At 42.0% G+C, this 25081-nt stretch overlaps 1 protein-coding gene across 3 annotated transcripts in view; it reads left to right on the top strand.

The window, feature by feature from the left end:
* Positions 1-24781, top strand: part of RHOH (ras homolog family member H) — a 42068-nt gene extending 17287 nt beyond the window's left edge. For all 3 annotated transcript variants that reach the window (XM_014857199.3, XM_070506003.1, XM_014857200.3), the window contains 2 exons: positions 22070-22190; positions 22484-24781. In XM_014857199.3, the coding sequence (XP_014712685.1) occupies positions 22689-23279 (591 nt within the window). In that variant the 5' untranslated portion in view covers positions 22070-22190; positions 22484-22688 and the 3' untranslated portion in view covers positions 23280-24781. The remainder of the gene's footprint in view (positions 1-22069; positions 22191-22483) is intronic.
* Positions 24782-25081: the final 300 nt, after the last annotated feature.

Here is a 25081-nt window from a genome sequence, read left to right as displayed (position 1 = left end):
CTATAGTCTGGGGTCCAGGCACGTTGATCTTCTTGGTCCCTAAACACATCTTTGGTTTCAGTCCTCTATGCTTGTGCTCATGCAGTTCTGTCTCTTGTTACCCTTCAAACACCTTTCCTCTCAAGACTGTATTCAAAGTACTTCCTCTGGGACGCCTTAGGCCATTCCACTTCCCTAGAAGACGTTTTTCTTCCTCTCCAACCTTTTCAAACCCTTCCCCTCACAGCTTGGTTTAAATCCTGCTTCCTCCCAAGTTATTTACAGGCCCGCAGCCCGCATTCATCTCCATCCTCTTTAGATATTGTGTTTCTGGTCTGTTTCATTCTTTGGTGTGTCTAGTGAATTAATTAGATGCACCTAATGTCTTTAATTGTTAGTCGCCTGACTCAAGCATCTATATCTTGTCTCCATGATCCGCTAAATGTCAGGAGAACAGGGAATGTCTTACAATGTCCAGTGTGGTGCTGCGCCTCTAAGAGGCAATTAATAAAAGCTGGCTAAGTAATAGATAAAATCTATAAATATCAATAGATAGAATGAGAGCCAATAAGTAATCGGAAATTCTACTTTCTTTGCAGTTCTAAAACCCACTCTATTTGTGCTTTAACATAAATATACCCAGCATCATGGGGATTCACTCACAAGAGAAAAATCTAAAGGCCTGACTTAGAAGCTAGAAGCTGTCTGCTAGAAGCTGTCCACTAGCTCTGTTCTGCCTTCCAGTTCTCGATCCTCTCTGCATGAGAGAAGTGGGTGCACGGATATGTGGTGTAAAGCACGGGGCTTTGCAGTTAACCAGGGACAAGTCATTTAATTTCTCTGGGCCTCAGTCATCACATCTGTAAAATGGGGATAATATTATTTACCGTAATTGGGATTAGCATTAAGTGAGATTGTTGTGGGGACAAAATGAGCTCATAAATGAAAGTGCCTGCTTCAGGATCAGGCGCCCTACAGGCCCTCAATAAATACTGCTGTGGGTGGCTTGGCTTACCAGCCTGATGTTTTGGGGACAATATGCCCTTGCTTTACTGAATTTCTCTCTCGACATTCCCTTGAGGAGAGGAGGTCACTTAGGTGTACTTATTTGAAAGGTATTTCTCTCCGAGGAGTTGAAATAAAAGTAGCATCCACGTTTCATAGCATTTTGAGCTGGGATGAAACCCTCTTGTTTTACAGATGATGAAAGAAACGCCCAGAGAATGTGAGTGGCTTGCTTCTGGTTACAAGGCCAGTGGCAGAGATAACATTGAACCCAGATATCCTGATTCTTGATTAGGGATTTTTTTTCTTGTCTAGGGTTGCCAGATCTAGCAAATAAAAAAACAGGATGACAGTTCAGATTTTGAATTTCAGATAAATAAAAACATTTTTAGTATATGTATGTTCCATGGCAATTAGTTAAAGAAAAAAACAACCTATTTGGAGAACAAATTAGAAAAAATAGATGTGTGGGGAGGATATCTGATACATAATTATGTGTACTGGCAAGTCATTTTACTAGGCATTGCCTTTACAAAGGAAAAATGGCACTTTGGGAGAAGTGAGAGTGTTGATTTTTTAAAAACTTTGTTTTATTACAAAAATTTCGAACACATCTAAAAGTCCGCAAATGCCCATCTTGCAAATGCAACAACTGTCAAGGTATTGACATATTTGTTTAATCTATCTTTTTCCTTTCCTGAAGTAGTTTAAAGTCAGCCCCAGACATCATGTCACTTTATCCATAAATGCATCTCTAACATCAAGAATATTTTCTTACACCACCTTGCCGCCATTATCTTCCCTAACAAAACTAGCGGTAATCTTTTAGAATTTTCTGGTACCCAATCCATGATCATACTTCCATGATTGTCTCAAAAATACCTTTTTACAACTGGTTTATTTAATTCAGTGTCCAAACGAAGGCCATCCATTATATGGTTGTTATGTCTCTTAAGTATCTATAATTTGATTATTTAAATGGCAAAAATGATGAAGAAAGACATTGATTGAAGTCTTGGGCTTGATTTATTAGGTTCACAGCAAGCTGTTTAATTGCTCTTATGTAGATGGTGCAAAGACCAACAGAAGTTTTGCAAACAGCAATATCATAAATGATTATTTGTGAGATAATTGATTATGATAGTTCCATTGCTTAGTCTATATATAATAGATGAAAAAGAAAGAAAATGAAGGGAGATTTTGTTTTGGGGGCTGATTCTTTTTGTGCTGAAGCTGTTTCACATGTTAAATGGGGACAGTAAAATAATAATCCTTACTTCCCAGATTGTGAAGTTCAAATAAAAAGTTGCCTGAGATGGCCGTGCTGAGCTGTATAACAGTGTTTCTCTAATCTGACTGTGCTTCTGAGTCATTCCAGTGCTTTAAAAAACTTTCTCTGGTTCTTCCCAGACCTACTAAATGAGAATGTCCCCATGAGGGGCCCAGGAAAATATTTTAAACAACCTCTCAGAGTAATTTTGATGATATTCAAATCTGGGAATCACCGACTTCACCCCCTTGGACCTCGATTACTTTATCTATAAATTGTGAATAATGATACTTCTCAGGTCTAATGGTACTTCACAGTGCTATGGGATGGATAGCAAATGCAGTGAATAAATACCAAATGCTTCCTTACACTTTTGTCATGATTGGTGTTATGAACCTGGGTGATCCTCATCCATAGGATGGACACCTGACTGGGATGGATTAGAATTCTTCGGCTGACTTCATCCCCTGTGCAACATCTAGTGTAGTGCCCAGCACGTAGACAGAGTGCGGCATGTGCTCAAGGAATGAACACATGGATGAGATTATTGAGAAATCAGATCAAAGACACTTCAGATTATCAATCCACAGACAATACAGGAAAATGGTAGCCACCAGTGCTGTTCTAACTTAGGAGGGCTCCAGACTTAGATGGGATTGGCCCAGAGAATGGGATTAATGCCCAAGAAAATGTATCTTCCAATGTCTCACCTCTCTTAGTATACAGTTTTTGTTTTTGGGAAACTTCCTGCTCCTCCAATCAAAACTGGCTTTGAGGAAAGAATGAGACTGCAAGAGCATTCATATAAATGTGGGGATGGTAAAAAGGGCTTTACCTTCCAAGGATATTCGCATTTCAACAAAGCACCAAGCCTCTAGAGAGGGGACTGTTCCAATGGCAGGAGAGATGTTCAGTAGGGAGGAGACTTCCTATCACCCTTGATGTCATTCCATGTAGGTGGGTACCTTCTGGTAAGGCTGTCCCTTGAAGGGGACATGCTGGGTCCCTGCTGTGTCAGCTAGCTGGAAAACCTGACCATCTGGCTTTCTTAGAGGGGATCCTTATCAGCAGGGATGGCAGCTGCTGCTGATAGATTGGGGAGCTACTTCCTGGGCCATCTTCCTGTGGGGAGGGTTCTCCTGAGTGGGGCCTCTTCATTATCCCGGATCAAGAATTGTGCTGTGGGGACCTTATCAGAAGCTTCTGAGCTACAGTGCTTCAGAACGAGGAGCCCATAACACTCAGTTCTGTGCGTGAGTAGCAGTGATGACTCATAGTTGAGAAGATACTGGAATTCAGCCAGGAGAATATCATTGAAGGGAGAAGATGAGACAACAGACTTTTCATGTGATAGAGAAAGGAAGTCCTCTATCTTATTATGTGCCCAGTGATGCAAAAAGGAGGGGACATAGTTTACTACTGGTAGTTGACTCTATGATAGCGATGTTTCCTGGGACCTGATTTTAGAAATATAGCAAGTACGGGTCTCACTCTTCTAGTTCTTGATGACACTCACACATACCTTGGGCAAGGCTGGCGAAGCTTCATGTGAAATGGAACCTTGAAGAGTTTGCTGGGGGATTTTCAAATTTAATCTTAGAGGTAAGCGCTTTGGGAATGATAAAGCAGAAGCAAGCTTTCTGATGGATGTCTGCGTGGTATATGTGAGTGTTATAAGAAACATACAAGTGAAGAGGTCGTTAAAGGAGGATGGAGTGAGGTTAGGAGATCATCCTCTGGCACATTTCAGTTCACTTTGATATTAGATTGGCTAATGCTGATGTGTGGGGCAGTTCCTTTTGGAGTCTTAACGTTGTTTCTTGAAAGTAATTTCAGGTGGCCTTTACCATTAAGGCAAGACTAGGGTAGCCTAGTACATGAAGATGACTCGAGACTCATCTCTTGAGAAGTTGGATATATATAAAGAGTAGTTAATCAGAAAGAAGAGGTTGGTCAACCATGGAAACGGAAAACAAGCTAGTGTGAGAATCATACTTCAGCAATGCCCATCCTATCTTGGCTAATGGACTTCCTGCATTTTAGTTCCATTCACAAAACCATGGGGAAGAAGTGAGCCTCAGGCTAAAGCATGTTCTTGACCATTCTAGTATTCAGTGACAAAAGGAAAGAAGTTCCCGTAAGTCCTAACAGTGGCACCTGTCTCTTTTACACAAGAAACCTCTTTTCTTAGGCTCTTAGTTCCCCTAGGAATTTTTCTAGCATTCTGAGCAGAGTGGTCTGGGAACAATCCAAATCACTGGAATATTCCAAGGGTTTTGTTTTTCTTTTTTGTAAAAATGTGGGTAGTATCCGAAAGAGCCCTGCTCTGGGGAGTTCCAGCCTGAGTAAGAAAGGGACTTACAGACCAGTGAGATCTGCTCATCTGACAGATAAGGTGACTGTGGCGGGAGGGGCGTCCTGGACTTGGTCAGGGTCATTTCATTAGTCGGGGGCCTATTTGACCCGTGATCCAGACCTCCTGTGCCATGCTTTCTTGAAACTGACTATCCCGTGATACTAGCAAATGATACTTTTACCCAGGAAGGAACTGCAGGACACACTTATATTTTCTTTTGCAAAGGATCATGAGTTATTTTTACAATTTTTTTTGTTACAGAAGCAGTATATGTTTATGAAGGAAATATGGAAAATAGAGATAAGCACCCAAAAAAGGGGGAAAAAATCCATACTTGCACCAATAAGAGTATTGTTAACATCTTGGTATAGTTCCTTACTCCTCTCTCTATTTTTATTGAAAAATCAGGATGATGTTGCACATACTGCTTCGAACTTACTTTTTTCATGTAACAATGTTGTCACATACTTTTTTCCACAGAATTAAATGGTTTTCTAGACTAATAAGGAATTCAGTGATAAAAGAGGTGTGTGTTTTTTCCACATTATTAAATGTTTTTCTGAAAGAATAAGGAATTCAAAGATAAAAGAGATGTGTGGGTTTTTTCCCATATTATTAAATATTTTTCTAAAAGAATAAGGAATTGAATGATAAAAGAGGTGTGTGGTTTTTTTTCTCCTTTGAAAAGTTATCCTGTGCGACAAGTTGTCTCGTATTTAAAAAGTAGAGACAAATGAAAGCAAGAATGAATAGAAATGGCAAGTCAATTCTACAGGGAGTGTGGTTTCTGAAAGTCCCTGCTGCTAGAAATAGATTTAAGATTTGCCTCCTGCCTTCAGACATGTTGGTAATACCTGCATGGAGGCACGAGACTTGGCATAAGGGATGAACATCAAACTCCAGGTACGTGCTGTGGATAACCTGGCGAGAGCCGCAAGTCAGATGGTTATCCAATGCCTCTCCCTGCTGGGACCTGTACTAGTTGCTCCCCCATGGACATCTCGTCAGCGGTTTTTGGTTGTTTTAAGGTTGTGGGGAACGCTTTTACAAGGCCTGAGAATGTCTGTCCTTGGTGTGGACATTTGGGAAGCAAATGAGTGATATGACCAATGGCTGCTTTTTTGCCCAAGAAGGCCATGAGGATGCCTTAGAGAACTGAGGGAGGCTGGGGGGCCTAAATGACGCTCACCTTTGTACCTCTCGGCCACCTTGGCCACCTAGTTGTTTTCCTGGTGAGGTCTGTAAAGGGGCTGGGTGTTTTCCCCAATCAGGCTGTCTAAGGTATTCAGTATTTGCAAGTTTTCTCTGTCACTAATTAGGCCAGTGAACTCTAAAATGGACTGGGACATGTTCTCAGGAAAAGAGGTCCAAATTCTGTTTCTATCTTGTATAAATCTAAGAGAGTTGCAACCGAACTTAGTCTTGAAATCAGACGCCTGCTGAGGCCCGTTGTGCTTAGCTTGGCTGGTGCACCCAGGCTGAGGGCTTTTTAGCACAAATGCTCCAGGTCAAAGTAGGGGGTGGGGAAGGAAGGGCAAGCAAGGCGAGGCGAGAGGAAAAGCCTGAGAGTAGAGAAAGACCATCCTCGGCAGGAACATTGAGCTGTCTGCCCCTTTACCTTCTCTGTTAACGTCTGCTCTCAAAGGGATATCATGTGACATCAGTGCTTTCATAGAAACATGAAATATCAGCACTGGATGGGCCCTTAGAGCCCATCAAGTTCAATGCTTAATTTGAGAGATGAGGAAATTGAAGTCTGAAGAGGCTAAGTGGTGTGCAAAGAGGGTAAAGGTCACGTAGTGAGAGGTAGAGCCAGGATTGGAACTGGACTCGCAGTCCAGGGCTCTGTCCACTGCGAGCTGCCTCTACGTGCAACACAGTGAGGAAGAGTCTAGACCACCACACTGATCTCCATTTATAGTTAGTATTAAATTTATATTGTCAGGTTTGTTGCATAACTGAGGAGCAATTGCTTAGTCCTCCACTAAAGGGATTTAGAATCAGACAACTCAAAATCTACTGATAAAGAAAAAGTTTCGTATTATATTATTAAGTGAGAAAAGCGTCAGGGAGTATAGTATAGTAGGCTGTGGTTAGTATATAAAAAAAAGAGTGAGAGTGTGTGTGTATGAGAATTACACATAAGCATTCACGCATACAAGCATGTGAATACATGCCATAAAGTACAGCTTTGGAAAAATGCATGAGAAATTTCATACAATGGTTGCCTCTGGGAAAGTGGCCTGGAATCCTGGAAGCAGGCATAGGAGGGAGACAAATTTTTCATTTTGCACTCTTTAAATTTTCCTATAGGCGTGTATTAACTATTCAAAAAAGCAAATATAAAAACATTTAAAGGTGACAAGTGAGCTCAAATAAAGGAGAAAAATAGTGCTTACTGTGAGTTTCTGGATGGCCTCATGGAGGAGGTGGCATTCGAGCTGGGCTCTGGGCAAGGAGAACTTTACCAGGAAGCATCAGAGCAGGAAAGATCTATCTCAGGAGGTGAGAACAGCACGCTTCAGGTTATTGAGGCAGGAAAGGCAGGGGGAGTTTGGGGGATATTACACAGTCCTGAGAGATGGCAGCAATGGCTGGGTGAAGTAGGAGAAAGGTCAAGAGAGAGGCGGCTGGATGGAGGTAATTTTATGCAGAACGTCATCTCCCACCTGTGCCTCAGCTGCCAAAGGCAACTCTACCCTCCAAATACACAGCCGTTTCCCACACGCACACCTGGGCGCCGGCTGCTTCTTCTGTCTCCACGTGGTAGGCCAATCCCATTTTTTCCCCCTCCTCCAAGACTCATTTCAAATGTCAGTCCTCTCTGCCTCCTCCAGCCCCACCACCCTCGAAGATTCAAGCAGTCTGTCCTCAGTGTTCTCTTGGCATTTTGCATTTACCTTTATTATAGTACTGATCTATTTTAATTTTAATTTTTTGTGGGATGAAGCTGAGCGTGAGGTCGTTTGTATGCAGAACACTGTTCCTTTTCTCTCTAATTTAGGATTTTAATCTCTAAGGTCCCAGCTCTATGGGACCTTCTGACGATAAAATACAGCCCTGGCATTCTGCGTTCGCAAGGCCATCACATACCTCTCTGCGTGAAGTCATTTCTTCAACAGAGAACAAAACAACAAAAATGTCAGGGTCAGAGACATTATTAACTAAGTAACAAAAGGTTTTTTTTAAAAGCTCTAGGCCTAGTGTAAACTGTATTAACATTTTCTTTATTGTCTTCTGTCCTCATTAGGCTTTTTAAAAGTAGGCCTAGTTAAAAGCCAATTAAAGGGAGATGTCCTGTCATTTTTTTCAGACTTCTATGCATTTGGAACTAAATGTGAATAGAGCATTATGTATGCATGAGCAATGAATTAACAGTTAAAAAGAACTTGGCTCTGGAGGATCCTGATAGCGTCAGGGTCATTGTGGACTTGTTTCTCCCAGTTTCTGCAAGTCCTTGATCTGAAGTGGAGATCTAGGGACGTATTTAATCCCACTGCTGTGTGTTATATCTGCAATATAATCCATGCAGAAAGTGCATACATCTATATTCCAAAAGGGGATTTAAAGAACCCGAGAAAGGCTGTGCAAACTTGTGTTCTTAGGGTATTCCTCTGTGCTCCTCTTCTCCCTTAGACAACTCAGGCATAACTTCCGTCCCCCCAGTACAGTTTTATTTATGGAGGGACGTGTGTAAGGTGAACTGAGAACTCACAGTGAGCCTGGACTTGCCCACCATTGCACAGATATGTCTCCTCTGCCTGGACCAATGTCCTTCTGCCCATTTTGCCCATTCTGGGCATTTAAGGGCATCACATCAGGCTTGTGCGTTTATTTCTCTACATAGATGAGATCCTTACCAAATTATTCAACTGCTTGTTTTTTTCAGTTACTAATATATCATGAGTACCCTTTCTGCGCAACACATATAGGCTGACCTAATTCCTTCTAAAGCTGTATCGGATTCCATTGTATGGACATGGCAGAATTAATTCAACCACTGCCTCTTGATGGACCATTCAATTATGCCCAGTCCTTTTTTTGCTGTTACGAATAATGCAATGAAAATTCTTGCATATACATCTTGACTACTTATGTGGGGACAACAGGGCAATGTGTTTAAAGAATTGGAATTGCTGGGTTAAAAAGTACATGCATTTAAAATTTTGATAGCTACTGGCAAGGGCATGCCAAAGGCAGGGTATGGAGGGTGTCCACTTTAGGCACCAGCAATAAGGGAGTACATCATCCGCTGAGAATTTGAAACCCATGATAAAACCATTGTAGGGCTGCTTTTTATTATCACCATGCCTGGCAGTGATAAAGTCAGCGTGAGTTCTTAGCGGTGTGTATGGATTCCATCAGAGCTGACTTCAGGGGCAGATCGCAATTCTCATCCCTATGGCACTACATATTCCTAAATTTAAACAGTAGATTAAAAATGAAGAGCGATGGCACAATGATTATAGACACTCTGAAACAGAACTTGGTTTACTTCAGTTCTGTGGTTCTATGTGACTTCCTGGAGCTGGGTGTTTAAATGTAAAACAGTGAAGCAGACTGCAAACTGCAAAGTGTAATATTTTTGACTGATAAATGCAAGTTTTAGTTCATACATGAAATATTTTACTGTGTTTGAACAATACTTCTAAAGTTGAAATTTATTTTTCTTAAATTGTTATTTGTTCATTTTAAAGCTAAAGAATGAATCAAGAAAATAATGATTGTTCCTGACTCTTACACATTATTACTGAAACTAATTTTGTCATAGATGAGGGAGATTAAAAAATGATCAACTGGGTGTCAAACACATTAAGTGCACTGCTGGATTCTGTCAAATTGCCTTTCACAAAGATGGCACTCTTTTACACATCCACCAATGGTGTGTGAGTGTCTGCGTAAGGGAGAAATCTTTTAAATGTTGTTAGAAACCAGGACTGTAGTAAGAAAGAAATCACCCACCAGCTGAAAAGCGTCTTTCCATCTCTCCCTCTGCACCGCCTGCCTTTATTTTAGGGTTCTGTCTCAGTCCCTTCGGGCTGCTGTAACAGAATGCCATAGACTGGGAGGCTTATAAACAGCTGAAATTTATTTCTGACAGTTCTGGAGGCTGGAAAATCCAAGATCGGCACTAATCCCATTCACGAGCACTCCATTTTAATGACCTGATCACCTCCCAAAGGCCCCATGTCCTAATACCATCACCTTGGAGCTTAGATTTCAACACAGGAATTTTAGGGGCACACAAACATTCAAATCCTAGCAGATTGCTTCGTTTCATCAAGGTTGCAAAGGTAGGTAGGCTGCCCCCAAATGAAAGACAGTGGGAGGGGGGGTAGAGACAGCTCTACGAATGGGCTTGGAGGCCAGCCTACTAGGGTTCAAACCCCAGCCGCCCTCCTCACTAGCTTGTCATCTTGGCCAGGTTACCTTACATCTCTCTGCCTTAGTTTCCCTGGATGTAAAATGAGACAAATGGTATTGACGCCATATTATTGTCGCCATGATGAATGAGCTAATTTTCATAAAGCACTTCAAATAGTGTCTGGCCAATTGTAGGTACCATGTGAGTGTTTATTGTCATCCTTATCCACTAAGGGTCAGGCACTCCACTGGGCATGGGAGCTAGATTCTTTTTAACTGCCTTAAGAATCTACGCGTCATTACCCACATTTTGCAGTTCTGATTATGTGACTTACCCCAAATTATTCTGCTAATCAGCAATGGAGATGAAAATCTAACCAAGACCCTGACTCCCCAACCTGGGCTCTGTGCAAACTATGGAATATCAGCAATTTTATATGTTGAACCTGAAAACTAAATCACCTCACTCTAATCAGCGCTCTGGGCTAAATATCCAGAACAAAATACCTTGACTTCTTTTCTAGTTTGAGCAATTTGTAAATTAAGGATTTATCCTAATTCTGGAGAATGTTGGAAGGCTGAATGATCTACCCTAAAGAAAGATGATCTATCTCTCAAACGAAGTTAATGAGAAAGGCAATATCTGTTTGAAAAGTATTTTTATATTAAAACTGGGAGCCAGCTTTTGAGTAAAATATCACCAATTTGGAAGATCTATCTAAGTTATCTATATGGGCTTTGCATTTAAAATATTAAGGAAATTAAGTATGGGATGTAAAAGGTAGACGTAATATATATTTGAAAAAATCCTGTGTAGATGGAAAGAATGCTGACTCAGGCAATCTGGTTTCTCGGCCTCAAGTCAGCCCCCAGGAGCTAAACCACTTTCCTCTCTAGGTCTTGGTTCCCTCATGCGGGAAATGAGTGGGTTGAACTAGATGACCTTTCAGGCGTCGAAATATGCTACATTTCTTTCCACATCAGGGGACATGCTATTTTACATTCTGTTTAGGGGTTGATCAATGATGGAGGAGTGCCAGGAATTTGGGGAATTCCCAGAATACACAGGCACAAAATATATATATATATACAAATTTGCAACATATTTATTTAACCAAGAAAAGATTAATATCCTTTATCTCTAAAAAGATTTTAAAAATCATTGAAAAATGATGGCCACCTTGCTAGAAAAGTTGGAAGAACAGATGACTTACAAAATAAAAAATATAAGTGGTCAATAAACAGATGAATTTTAATTTTCACTAGTCATAAATGAAATGCAAATGAAAATAGATCAAACTGGCAAATATTATATCCAATGATAGTTGATAGTGTGATAAAATGAACACTCTGATACACTGCTTATGGACTAGAAATTGGTCCAAGTTTTTCATCTCTTTTTTTCCAGTAATTGCACTCATATCTGTTTATACTAAAGAAATAATCATATATTTACACAAATTTATTTTTAAAATGTTCACTCAGTGCTGTTATAGTAAAAATTAGAAACAATTTAAGTGTCCAACGATAGACAATTTGTTAAGTAAATATTATGTTCGTATAATGAAATATTATATAGTCATTAAAATTATGTTTGAAGAATCTTAATGGTATAGGAAATATTTATGATGTAGATTTAAATAAAAAAAGCAAGATGCCAAACTATGTATAAATTAGGATATTAGTTTTGAAAAAAATGACACACTGAAAAAAAGAAACAGGAAAAGTCACACTAATACCTCACAGTTTTGGTTCTAGGTGGTAGTCGGTTTTCTCCAACTAGTTAGTTGTCCTTTAGATAGTTCAGTAGTTTTGAAATGTTCTATAATGTGTATGTATTATACACATTATGTATATATTGCATTATGTATGTATTGTATAATCAGAAAAAAAGGTGTAGTAGAAATGGTCCAGAGAAAATGAGGTAAGAAATTAGCCAGTACGGGGAGGCCATCTTCAGTCTGATTGGATCAGCAAATAAGAGAGGGGATGCTGTTCACCACCAATGGCTTGAATGTGCGTGTTGAGAGGTGGTGGTGGTGGTTGCTGTGTTCGGGCATGGGGAAACCCTGGGCCGTGATGGTTTTCTTCGTCATAGGTGTTGCTTTAGAGCTGGGCGGGATCCAGGCTTGGTGGAGGTCTACCCAGATACATGGAAGATTTCATATTTTCACCGTAAGTAAAGATTGGACAGGGAGCTACTTTTAAGTCTAAGGGGAAAACGTAAAATCCTAAAGCAGAAATGCCCCAGTGCCCCCTCACCTTTTCAGACAAAAAGGACCACCAGGTCAGAGGGTCTTTGTCACTTTCATAGTTACTTTGATTTGTGATCTGGTTTTGCATAGGTAATACATTTTCACTCTTGAGTTTCTTTTCTTTTTCAGTTATTTTCATTATGACTTTTTGCTCTTTTGCAAAGAGCTAATTCTGCAGAATTGGAGAAAGAAGGGCCAAGGGCCCTCCTTAGTGCAGGTGATTGTACAAGTCAGGAAGTTGAGTTCAGGTAACCTCAAAGTACTCCAAGAGTAGCCCTTGGTTAGAATTTTTATAGAAGAGACACTTACTTCCTGGGCACAGATGATGATGTCTTATTGAGAGGCAGGTAGAGCGTGTACTTGAAGCTCCAGTTTTCCTTTCTATGGTTTGGTGGGGCTCCTTCCCAAGGGCTGCTGCTTTTCCTCCTCCACATCCCCTCCACTGGGAGGCAGGCTGTAAGCCTTTGCACTGTCTGCCCTACGTCACTCATGTTATTTGATGCACCAACATTCCTTCAAATACTTGAAAAATCACTGTTGCATGATTTATACTTTTTTGGGGGGGTGATATTTTTCTGCATTTTCTCTATAAGTAAAGATGAGAATAAAACTACAGCTTGGACAAAATGCTACAGAAAACAAAAGACCCCACTCTTTAAAACTTTTATCATGAAAAATTTTGAACATCCACAAGAGTAGAGAGAATAGACTAATATACCCCCATGTACCCATCATTCAACTTCAACAGTTCTCAACATTTTCTCAAACTTATTTCATCTATCATCCTTACTTCTTGTTGTGTTGTTTTTCTGGAATGATCTAAAATAAATTCCAGACACCATATTCGTTTCTCCTCTCAGATAAGGACTGTAAAAATATATATGACCACAATATGATTATCACCTAAGAAAATTACCAAGAGTTCCTTAATGTCATCTAATACCCAGGCTTGGAATGTTTGTGAGAGGAGGCAGAATTACTCAGCTCTGCCTGTCTTCTTTCCATGACAGACCTTTACAAAGGAACCAGAAGCCAGAGATAGTGCTTCTAGGAATTTTAAGCAAATTCAGCTGTCCAGATCTAGAAAATTTTTGTCTTTGGACACTGACGAGGGCTCATAGAGACCCTCTATAGCCTCAGGGGATCTCACATCAGCCTTTTCTTTCCCTTCCAAGCCAAACTTAAAAAACGAAATAACACTTCAAAGCACTTCAACGTCACGCAAGTAACACACGCTTATTGCAGAAATATTTTAAAATGCACATAAGCAAGGAGAAGAAAATGAGACTCACCTACAGTCCCGGGACCTGAGACAGTTCACCTTAGCATGGTGGGACACATTGCTCTAGACTTTCTCGTATCTATGGAATCATACTGGACATATTTTAAAACCTGCTTTTTTCCCATTCAGCTTAGGGAGGCTTTTCCTGTGTCAGTTAATGTATCTCTACACTGCTATTTTAAAGGATATTGATCATAGGAATAAACTAAGTAGTTTATCCAAGAACCACCTTTTTTGGATAACTTTTTTCCCCATTATAGACAGTGTAGACAAGAACACGTGTGTAACTGAGTATTTCACGTCAGAGTTCAGGAAAGAATAAACACTGTCCTGGCTGCCACCACTGCTTCCCTTCCCACTCATCCTTATCACTTCTGATGTGCCCACAGCCCCTGGGCTCTCCTGAAATCTCTCGGCACCTCTGTCTGAGACACTGAACTCTCCGCCTGGTCTCACGGCCCCGTCTCTCCTCCAGCAGTTCCTCTTGCCACTGGCTTCCTCCCAGGCCCCCAGCCTGGGGCCTCAGAGTCTTCTCATCACAGGCCTGTGTCGGTTCTAACTCACGGATACTCTAAGGTCCCTTTCCCCTCCTTTCTAGCCTCCTAGCATCCCTCCTAGATAAAGCCTCCTTGTTCCCACTCTCTTGTATTCCTCCAGGGACTTCCAAACTCGCCTCTCTGAGCCTTCCCCTTGTAATCCAGCCTGACCTGCCACAGCAATGCGCTTCCTAAAGCCCAGCTTCATCTCCCATTCTGGACTCTACATCTCAGCCCAGCCGAGCTGCTCGCCGTCCTCTTACGCGCCCCAAGAGTTCGTCTTCCCTTGGTCATGGTTCTCTTTCCCTTTCATCTCTGTGCATCTCAAACTCTATTGTTTTTAGGCCATGTTCTAATATTGTGGCCTCTGCAAAGCCTTTCTTGATTCCTGCCTGCTGCAAGCAGCACTTTTTTACTTTGTTGGCACTTGATGTGCTCCTCATTTGGACACTCGTTGAGTTTTATGCTTGAATTGCCCTTTAGCCTTGAAGTTTCTTGAGGGCATGGACTGCGTCTTATTCAACTTGGTATCAGCCCTATTGTGTAGCACAATGTCTGACGCATAACAGGTGCCCCAAAACTCTAGTGAACAGGTGGGATTTCAGTGAAAAGAGAGTGGATGGGTAAGAGTATACGTGCAAAAGGCCCAGAGATTTTCATCGGCTATGGAGTTAACGGTATGCTATAAATGCTGACAAGCTAAAAACAATTTTGGATTGTATGAAAACAAACACAGTTTCGTTTCCCATAACTCCCTCCACTGTCCTCTTCCTACTTCCCACTGAGCATCCCTCAGTGCAGCCTCCTTGAACTATGTACTTCCACTTCCCCGACCCAAACATGTACTTCACTGCTGCTGGGCCTTTGCACATGCTCCCTCTCCATGTCTTTTTTTCTCCTTCTTTGCTTGTCAAAATCTTATTCATCCTACAGATCAGATATCACCTTTTATTTTATTTATTTATTTTTATTGAGGTAAATTAGTTTATAACATTATATGAATTTCAGATGTACATCCTTATATTTTGATTTCTGGGTAAATTACATCATGTTCACCACCCAAAGACTAATTACCATCCATCACCACACGTATGTGAATCACCCCTTTCTCCCTCCTCCCTCCCCTCTTCTCGCCTGGTAACCACCAGTCCAATCTCTGTCTCTCTGTGTTTGTTTGTTGTTTTTATCTTCTATTTATGAATGAGTTCATAAGGCATTTAACTTTCTCCACCTAACTTCTTTCACTTAGCATGGTATAGATATCACCTTTTAAATGTAGGATTCCCTAATCACCACTCTATTCTCCCACCTCCAGAGAATTCATTGCTCCCTCTTCTGGGTTTTATAGTAGTGGTTCTATCAGCATCGTCATAGCAGCTACGGTTTGTGAGGACCTATTTTGTTCCAGGTACTGTTTTAGGCTCGTGACATACACTAGCTCTTATAATCCTACAACAACCCTTTAAGGTAAATAATAGTAAATACTTCTATAGTACTCACTCTGTGCCAGGCACTGTCCTATGTGCTTGACATGCACTAACCCATTTATTCCCATACGATAACCTTGCACGACAGGTACTATCATTACTGCCTGTTTACAGTCAGAGAAGCTACGGCCAGGTAACTTTGGTCACTAAGGTTAAGTAACTTTCACGAGATCACACAGCCAGTAGTTAGTGGAGCAGGGAGGCAGTACTGTCCCAGAGTCGGTGCTCTTTATCACTGTGCTATACTGCCTCTGTTGACAAAGGAACTGAAGCTCAGAGAGGTTAAGTAATTTGCCGATGATCACTTAGTAAGTGGCAGATGTTGGAGCCAAATGCAAGCCTGCCTGACCCCAGAGTCTGTGCTCTCCTTACGCTGAATCGCCTCTCTTTATACAGCCTGGTTGTCAAACGTTTTCTGTAAAGGGCCAGATGGTCAAGATTTTAGGCTTTGTGGGCGATAAAGTCTCCTTGAGTTGTAGCAAGAAAGCAGCCATAGATAATATATAAATGAAAGAGCATGGCCGTGTTCCAGTAAAATGTTATTTACGAATGCTGAAATTTGAATTTCATGTAATATTCAGATCATGAAATATTGGTCTTTTGATTTTTTCAACAATTAAAAAATGTCTAAACCATTCTTAATTTGCAGGCCATACAAAAACTGATGGAGGGTTTGGCCCGTGGGTTAGCGTAGTCTGACAATCTTGCTTTATAGCATCATTATGTCATAGAAAGGTTAGATATGCATATAGCTGCCTCCCTTCTCTGTGCTTGAACAATTCAGCTTGGGCCCCAAACATGCATTGCTAATGGGGAAGACATGAGTCCTTCAGTAAAAGCGATTCACAGTCCTCAGAGAGCGGCTCAGAGACCTGGGACCTTCCCAGAGCATGCCCCGTGGGGGCTGCACCCTCAACTCCAAGTAGTTTTTCAGAATATTCCTTCCAACCACTTTGAGAAAAGCTGTGGTAACTACATTTTCCCATCACCTTAGTTTTGAGACGAGATTCTAGTGTCTTTTAATGGTGCTCTGGGTAGTTGCCTGGCTGCCTGGTCTTGTTTTTGGCTCTCTACTTGGACCAGATTGAGAACTGTAGACCTGTGGTGACAACTCGATTACTGTGCTCCTAGGAGTAGAAGGGACCAGTCAGGGCAGGGTACCTGGAACAGAGGAGGGGAAGGGTGCCATGGTCTCTACTTGGCCTGGGGGTCAGAGGGGCAGGGTTCATGACTCAGAGAGGCTTAGGGTGCCTGGATCATGGGAGGCCTCAGGGCCTGGTGATGTTCTGTTTTAATTAAACTAGAATGGGGCTAAATAGGCTTCAGGCTTAGCAATGTAAATACGACCTAGAACCTTGACTCTGGAGAACATGTATTGAAAGTTGCAAACCAGCATCTTGCAAGTGAACTTTCAGAACAAAATCCATTTGGAATTGAGATGATCTGTGTATAAAAATAAACTGATTTAAAAATGATATCCTTTTGTGATTTTGAGGGAGGATTTAGTCATTATGTGTAGCAATTATAAACACTCAGGGGAATTACTAAAGTAGGGTTGAGAATTAGTGAAATGAACTCTTGCAAGATGAAACTTAAGATAAAATACTACTTGAGAAGATGGTCACAGCAGTGGCAGTAACCTTATTTTTAAAAATACTTTTTACTGAAGTTTAATCTACATACAGACAAGTGAACACATCCTAGGCCTACTGCTTGATGAATTTTCACAAACTGAACACACTTGTGGGCCCTGCTTCCAGATCAAGACCCGGCACACTTCTTGTAAAATATCAAGAACTCCTTCTTTGCAGGGGGAGAATACGAGTAGGGACCTGGTTGGAGGGGATGGCTAGAAAAATGTCTTGAAACTGGGTCTGCTTAGGAAGCGTAGTTTATTTGAGACGCCTCGGATAGGACTGACAGAAATTACAGGGTGGGGAGGACACGTGGAGCTGCTGCAGCTTTGGGGTCAGACTCTGTTTGGGTCTAACTTTACCTCTGCTGTTTCCTCGCTGTGTGACTATAGCAAGATTCTCATCCTCCTGAAGCTCTGTAGTGGCGAAACAGTAATCTCCATGAAGGCATCAACTCTCTTCTTCACTATGATGCTCTCAGGACCTGTTACAGTACCTGCCACACGGGAAGCCCTAAACAATTTTTTTTAAATGAGTAAAACAGCTAATGAATAATACACAACAAAGTACTTGGTATGGCCCCTGGAAGATGCTTAATAATGTAAACAGAATTCACAAAATGACCCAGTAATGCCACATTTGTCAATGTATCCCCCAAGAAAATTGTCCACATAAAAGTAATTTATATATATGTATGTTTATATATATGTATATATTTGTGTGTGTGCGTATATATATAAAATGGTACAGTTATCAGTTACTGGGACTGTAATTACTGAAATACTGGAACTAACTCAAAGCCTCTGCCAGCAGTGGGGAATTGCTGTGCAATTAGGAATTGTTGAAACAATGGAAAGCTATTTATTGAAAACCTGGCAAGTATGTAGACTATGTTGAAAATAAAATTTTTTTAAAATCTGAAAAAAATGCTTAGAAGATATACACAAGTATATATACATTAGAGAATGAAAACTGAATAAGAGCTTGGAGTGATAAAATTTAGAGAAGGTCACGATTTTTTATTAGTAAGTTGCTTAAGATTTCTTGAACTGATTCTCTTTCCCCTCAAGAGAAAGAAAGGAAAGGAAGCACCCAGCCGCCCTTGCCAGATGGGGTGCTCTCCGTGGGTTCACCCATCCTGAGCAAGGCCTGCTCATGCCACGGCCTCCCTGCTAGGCTGTGGAGGGGTCGCGGATGGAAGGTGCTGGTGGGAGATGGTTTGCTGAGGAGCATGATGATCTCCTAATCCTGGGAATGTGTCAGACTCACAGCAGAATCAATTTCTGTAATGAGCGACTCGGCTGCTGCCAGCGCAGGTCCTTCACCAAAGCTCTTCTGAGCAGGATGACATTTAGATGCATTCTCTGTAACTGACAAGCTGTCCCTGGCCGCTGGCTGCCGTGGGTTCATATTTTTGAAAGACTGTGAAGATTTTATCAGCATTTTGAAGTAAGCCACCTCAATCAAAGCCCACATAACCTAAAACCTGCCATAATAATAATTAGCTCATCCTAATTTCACCGTAGTTTTATTTTGGGCTCTGTGGTTCTGAAGGGGCTTCCTCGCAGAGCAAACAAGAGAGTCTTTCCAAAGGTACAGTCTTGTGAAAGTACAAGCCCGAATTATTGCTGTATTGTTATCATTTGCAGCGGATCCTCATACGCTCCCTGTGAGGAAGGGAGGGCGGATCTTATTCCCATTTTACAGCCGAGGGATAAGCACAAGACGACTGGCAGTGTGATGATGGCTGTGTTAGAGGCGCAGGGCCAGAGGGTCAGCGATCAAAGGAGACTCTCAAGAAGAGGTGGGAGTTGAGGGGTGGGTGGAGGGCAGGACTTTCCAGGCAAATAGAGAAGCACAGAGTGTGTCTGAAGAAAGAGTGATAGTGAAGAGTGGGTGTCTGTTAGTGGGATGAGAATTGAGGCTAAAGTGAAACCGGGATTTCCTACTGGACAGCCCTCAGCTCTCCAGGAGATGCAGTGGCTTAGATGCCTCCTCTCTACGCTCTCCCTTTTGTCGGCCTTTGACCCTTTGCTGTAGTAGACAGGAGCACCCAACACCTTTTCCTTCACAAGACTGAGCCTCCCTTCCCTCCTCCTCTGTGTGCGAACCGTTGGGGCCTGTTGATGGCATTCTTGCTGTGAAAATGTTAAAAAGAGGAGAAAGGGAAGAGAAGTCAAGTTATGGAGACCTGAGAGATTTGGGATTGAAGGTTCCTTAATTCCAATCTGATTTAAGTCCTAAAAGGTTCACACTGTGGCATCAGTCACCACGCTGTCTGAAGTCACTTTTGGTAACTCTTCTGCACTGAGAGACATATGACTGGGGTGCCCCTGCCAGTTAGCCACTTGTGAAATACTGCTGAAAACGTGCTTCTATTTTTCACCCAAAAGCCCTTTTAGGGAGAATCTCTCCCTTTAAGGAGAAATTTCACTGAAATCAAGCCCCCTAGGCTTCCACACTGACGATGTGACCCAGCGGCTCCGTCTTGGGCACATGTGGCACGCTGTCTGATCTGGCATGTCTATATAGGGTATTGCTCTAATCTAGACTGGAGCTCCTCCCTGCCCCTCCTCTCCCAGCTCCATATTTAGCCATCTGCTGAAGGCTATGCATATCATCCAGGTTTATCATCCGTCTTTACTGCTATGGAATAAGGCAGAGGTTTATGTTCCTGTATTCACTGTGGCAGGCAATAAAGATTTCTCCTTTGGCCTGTTTTGATAGAACCACAGAGAAAGCTAATCTCATCTAACCACTTTACAAGTTGAGAAACTGAGGCCCTGAGAGCTGACTTGATGTGCCTCTTGGTGCCAGAACTGGCTGGGGAAGGAAGGTCACTTGACTGAACAGAGCCTTTTCTCCAGCCTGATTCTTTGGAGCTCTCTGCGTGGTAAAACTCAGACACGAATTTCTTTGCTCATTTTTTTTTTTTATGCTACCAGAAGAAATCCTATATCTGTATATTTTTTGTAGTCATAGCTTGGTGTAAGATACCCAGGGCACCCTTTGCAGGAGAAAGCTGTTTGGTGCTACTTCAAATTCCCTACTTATAATTCATAATTGTTTACCATCATATTTAGTAGTTACTATTTGACAATGACATTAATAATAAGGACTCTTACTGTGTGTTTGCTCAGTGTTGCCTGTGTGCATACAGTATATTTGCATCATGCACCATGCTAAGGATTTTTTACGTTTAAGCACACAATCGTTTCAACAACCTGGTGTTATAGATACTATTTCCTCAATTTTACAGAGGAAACTGAGGCACAGGGAGGTTACGAAACTCCTCCAAGATTGCCGCACAGGGAGTCGGTTGGGCAGCCTGAATTCAGTTCTAGATCTGTCAGATTTTAGAGCCCGTCTTCTTAATGATTTTACCTCATTAATTTCCTTTTGCAGATGTTTCCTTAGGAAATTTGGCTTTACTTGATCTATTAGAAAGATTTTATTTAATAACCAAAATCCTGACATGTGCACATTTTTCCTAGTTCTGGTTTTGCTACATTGGGGTCAAAGTCAAACTTAAAAGATATCTTAAGAGGTCTTGGCCCAGACTAAGTGCTGAGGGGTCACAGATGCATCCACTTAAGTCATTCGTAGGTCTAAGGAGCTGAAGTTGAGACCCAATGGAGCTCCCAAGGAAACGTTGCTCAAAGATCAGGTGACGAAGAGGTTTCCAGGACCCTGGTGTCTGAGAAGGACCTGATGTGAGTCTTTAGGTAGAGTCCAGCAGAAAATTTGACATCCCAGCCCCTGTGCTATGGACATGCAATATTTAGCATTTTAAATAAATAGTAGTAGAAATAGAAAAATATGGTGCCTTGCTATAGATCCCATGTGCCAGGTTCTGGGTTAAGCCAGACTTTCCGCACACTGACAAATCTTTACGATAACTGCATGAAGGTACTTTTCTTATTCTCATTTTTATGAAGAAACCAAGGCTCAGAGAGTTTGAGTACCTTGGCCACGGTCCTCCAGCTTATATGTGGTTAAAAAAGTGAGCACATGAAAGTGATGTTTATTATTTATTTGATTAACTCATTTGCAAAGGCTGTTATGTTTAATGAAACAGAGACAGCAGATTGACAAGGATAAAAATGTCTTGGAAGGGAATGTCAGGATTTAGACGAGTAATTTTTAAAAATTGTGTTAAAAATTATTTAAAAACTATATTACGTGTGACATGTCGGAAGATTGCCAGTGTGGGAGGTTATAAGTTCAGATTGTGTTAATAACATTTACTTAGAATTTTGATCGGAAACACATTTCCTTTGAAGCTGGGCTGGCCTTGTGATGACGTCCTTTGGCAGACGGACGCTGTCCCCAAGGCTGGTCTCATTGTCTGGAGCTCTCTCACCTGCAGTAAACGAGAATTTGTTTGATCCTTTTATGAAATTCAGATTCCGTCATATTTATGTAGCCCTGTTTAAGTGACAGTCACTGAATATGGTTGCTTTTAGGAAAGTTATTTGGTTTAACCAAGGGCATAGCAGAATTCCGGATATACAGGTAGCTGTCCAGAGACATTGAAAGAAAGAGAATTTAATCTTTACAACATTTCTGAGAAGCGGTTCCTAAATTTATCGCAATCCTGCAGAGGTGTAAACTGAGGCTTGGACATCCAGTAACATGTCTCAAAGCCTTGTCATTGTAGAGATAATGGAGTCTTATTTCAGATGCAGAAAACACCAAGGACGGTGCCCTTTCCATTACATCTGTAGCCAGTTTTTGGAAAAACCTCAAGGGAAAAATCATAGCAAATTTTTAGAGTTCTGGTAATTTCTTGTCTTCAACCTCAAATTCCCACATAAACCAAGGACTGGCTGATTAACCAATAGATGAAGGGAAGTGTTTATAGTATCTGCCGCTTATTACATTTTTTTTCTTTCTTGCAGTTCCCAAAGTGGCTGGGATGCGTTAGAGACTGAAGGGGACGCAGAGCGCTGTCAGGTGCCTTCGCTTCTTGGAGCAGAAGCCAACAGAGAGCTGTTTGACAACGTCTCATTCACACACCAGGTTGCTATTGAGGTCTTTTTCATGTTGTGATCAGAGCGGTTGCTTGTGTTTTTATCACTAGGCTGATTTTAGAGATAAAGTCAGCTTCTGCTTCTTGACTGGGTGGAGCTGTGGGTGCTTGTGCTGGGGGATAACCGATCCAAGCTTCTTTGTTGGGGGGAAGAGTGGGTTGGGCGAGTGGGGTCTGACGGCTACACTGAGGTGGGTGTCATGTTTAACCAGTTTGCCAATGAGGAAGCGCCCCGTCATCAAAAGAGAAAGACTTAGTTTTCCCCCTTCTCTTTCTGTTCCAGTTGAAGACTAGCCCTTGGAGGTTTTCAAAGTAGATCGTGCGTCTTCCTCAGATGGATGGGGAGAAGTAACATTCTGCAAGTTGCTGTCAGAGGTCCTGAGAACACAAACGCATCTGGTTTTTATCCCCCTTGTTGAATGGCCTTTGCTCCAGCAGCCCACTGAGGGCTCTTTTCCTCGGGATTCTGAAGTCTTAAATAACTAAGGATGCAGGCTGGGAAGATGCTGAGTTCCATCAAGTGTGTGCTGGTAGGAGACTCTGCCGTGGGGAAGACCTCTCTGTTGGTGCGCTTCACCTCAGAGACCTTCCCGGAGGCCTACAAGCCCACAGTGTATGAGAACACGGGTGTGGACGTCTTCATGGATGGCATACAGATCAGCCTGGGTCTCTGGGACACAGCTGGCAACGATGCCTTCAGAAGCATCCGCCCGCTATCCTACCAGCAGGCAGATGTGGTGCTAATGTGCTACTCCGTGGCCAACCATAACTCTTTCCTGAACCTGAAGAACAAGTGGATTGGTGAAATCAGGAGCAACTTGCCCTGTACCCCCGTGCTAGTGGTGGCCACCCAGACTGACCAGCGGGAGGTGGGGCCCCACAGGGCGTCCTGCATCAATGCCATAGAAGGGAAGAGACTGGCCCAGGATGTGAGAGCAAAGGGCTACCTGGAGTGCTCAGCCCTTAGCAACCGGGGGGTACAGCAGGTATTTGAGTGTGCCGTCCGAACTGCCGTCAACCAAGCCAGGAGACGCAACAGAAGGAGGTTCTTCTCCATTAATGAGTGCAAGATCTTCTGAACCCCAAGAGACTTCACCCAACACTCATTTACTCACCCTAAAGGCTAACGGGGACGGGGAGAGCAGAGAAGTCAGCAAGGGTTGATGCTCTTTCTGGGTGCGTCCCCAGCAGCGTTTTCGTTTGGATACAGTTGTTGCTGGGCCTCGGCCATTGGATGTTTTTCCTAAGTACGCTCTACAGATGAACTCTTTGCCCGGTTCAATTGGAAGATCCCCTGGGAAGCTAGAATGCATATTCCTTGTTCGATTAAAAAACTAAAATGGTCTGCATAATTTTGGACAATGAAGTGAGTTTTCCAAAGAATTCCATATTTAAAGACATGTTTTATTTAAATAATAACAAAATGTTTAGCTCTGGTATATAATTAGTTTTCACACTTGGAAAGTCTTTTGCTCCATACTTACAAACAAACTTCTGCATGTGTGAAATAATCTTCTGGGGCTCTGCCATGTGTTTGTAGTGTTATTTTCACCCGAAGTAATAATTTTGCTGAAGCCACTTGCCTGCTAGATTTTACTAGATAATCAAATTTTTTTTAAATGACCATAAATTGATCCTTGCAATTAATTTTCCACCCAGATGTTATTCAGAGTTGTGTATAAAATGCAGTTCAATAACGTAAGATCCTCTACTACTGCGTAATGATTTTAAACAGTTGTCACTATATTTCTCCATAATTATAAAGAAAGAAGTGTTTCTTATTTACGATATTACCTTTCACTCAAAGAACTCCCATTATGCACTAAATATTTCTCTCTCACTCACCAAAAAGGAAGAACCTTTCAGGTAGAGAATCAGACTGTTCTAAGTAATGGCAGCAGAACTTGGACCAGCAGAGAGGGCGTCTCACTTTCATTCAGAAACGCGTGCACTTACCCTGCTTCTTCCGACACTGTGGCTCCCATTTGGTTGTGGGTCTTGTGAAAGAGAGCGGGCTCAAAGTTCTGTATGAGGGGAATTTGGCGAATTTGTTACTTGAGCTCTAAACTGAGTTGGGATGGGAAGATAATTTTAGGATCTAATCAGAATAATTGAGAAGGTGTCTAGATATGTATGTGTACGGGGAAAAAGGAATTTATAGCTTTTACTATTTCATGACTATGAAGTAACTGAGTCAAAAAGAAATCACAAATTCTACGCACAGAGAACAGGCGAAATGTACAGCAATTGCTTAGGGGATAAAAAGTTATCAGGGAAATACTGAATAAATAGGGACACCCTCCCATTCTGATAGCTTAAAGGCTTGTCCTCGCCTCTGTGTCACCCATGTCCCTTGACTTGAGAGTTCTGTATTCAGCTCTCTGCATTTGGTCTCCAGAGGGTTGAAGGGCCTGAAACCTGACCAAGCAGGGAGGTGATGGGAGCTCATATTCTCTGATATCCCTGTTGATCCTTGCCCTCTTTTCCAACAAGCAGATTTTCCTTCAGGCCAGGCTTTGGTGGTGGTGGTGGGGATATTTAACATTGTAGTAGGAATAAATTTCTCTTCACTAAAATTGGCTGTCCCCGAAGCTTTTCTTTCTTACTTGTTGAAGGGAGATGGGGGTGGGGGTGTGTCTGAAAATGGGAAGGGCCCGTTACCTGACTTTAGGTGAGGGAAGAGGAGGTGATTCCATGGCAGAAGGGGAGGAGAAAGCCTAGGCCAGAGAGGGCACAGTCAAATGGCTTTCCTTCACCTGGGCAGACACACAGATGAGCCTGTTGGCAGGAGGCAAGCTTAAAGCTTCCCCTGGAAACTCTCACATCTGAGAACAGGAATCCACACGTAAACCCTCCCCTGTGATGGGATCTGGCAGAAACT

Source organism: Equus asinus, chromosome 3, assembly GCF_041296235.1.
Source record: "Equus asinus isolate D_3611 breed Donkey chromosome 3, EquAss-T2T_v2, whole genome shotgun sequence".
Lineage (NCBI taxonomy): Eukaryota > Metazoa > Chordata > Mammalia > Perissodactyla > Equidae > Equus > Equus asinus.
Note: the sequence above shows the minus strand (reverse complement) of the source record. Positions and strands in the feature narration are given on the sequence as shown.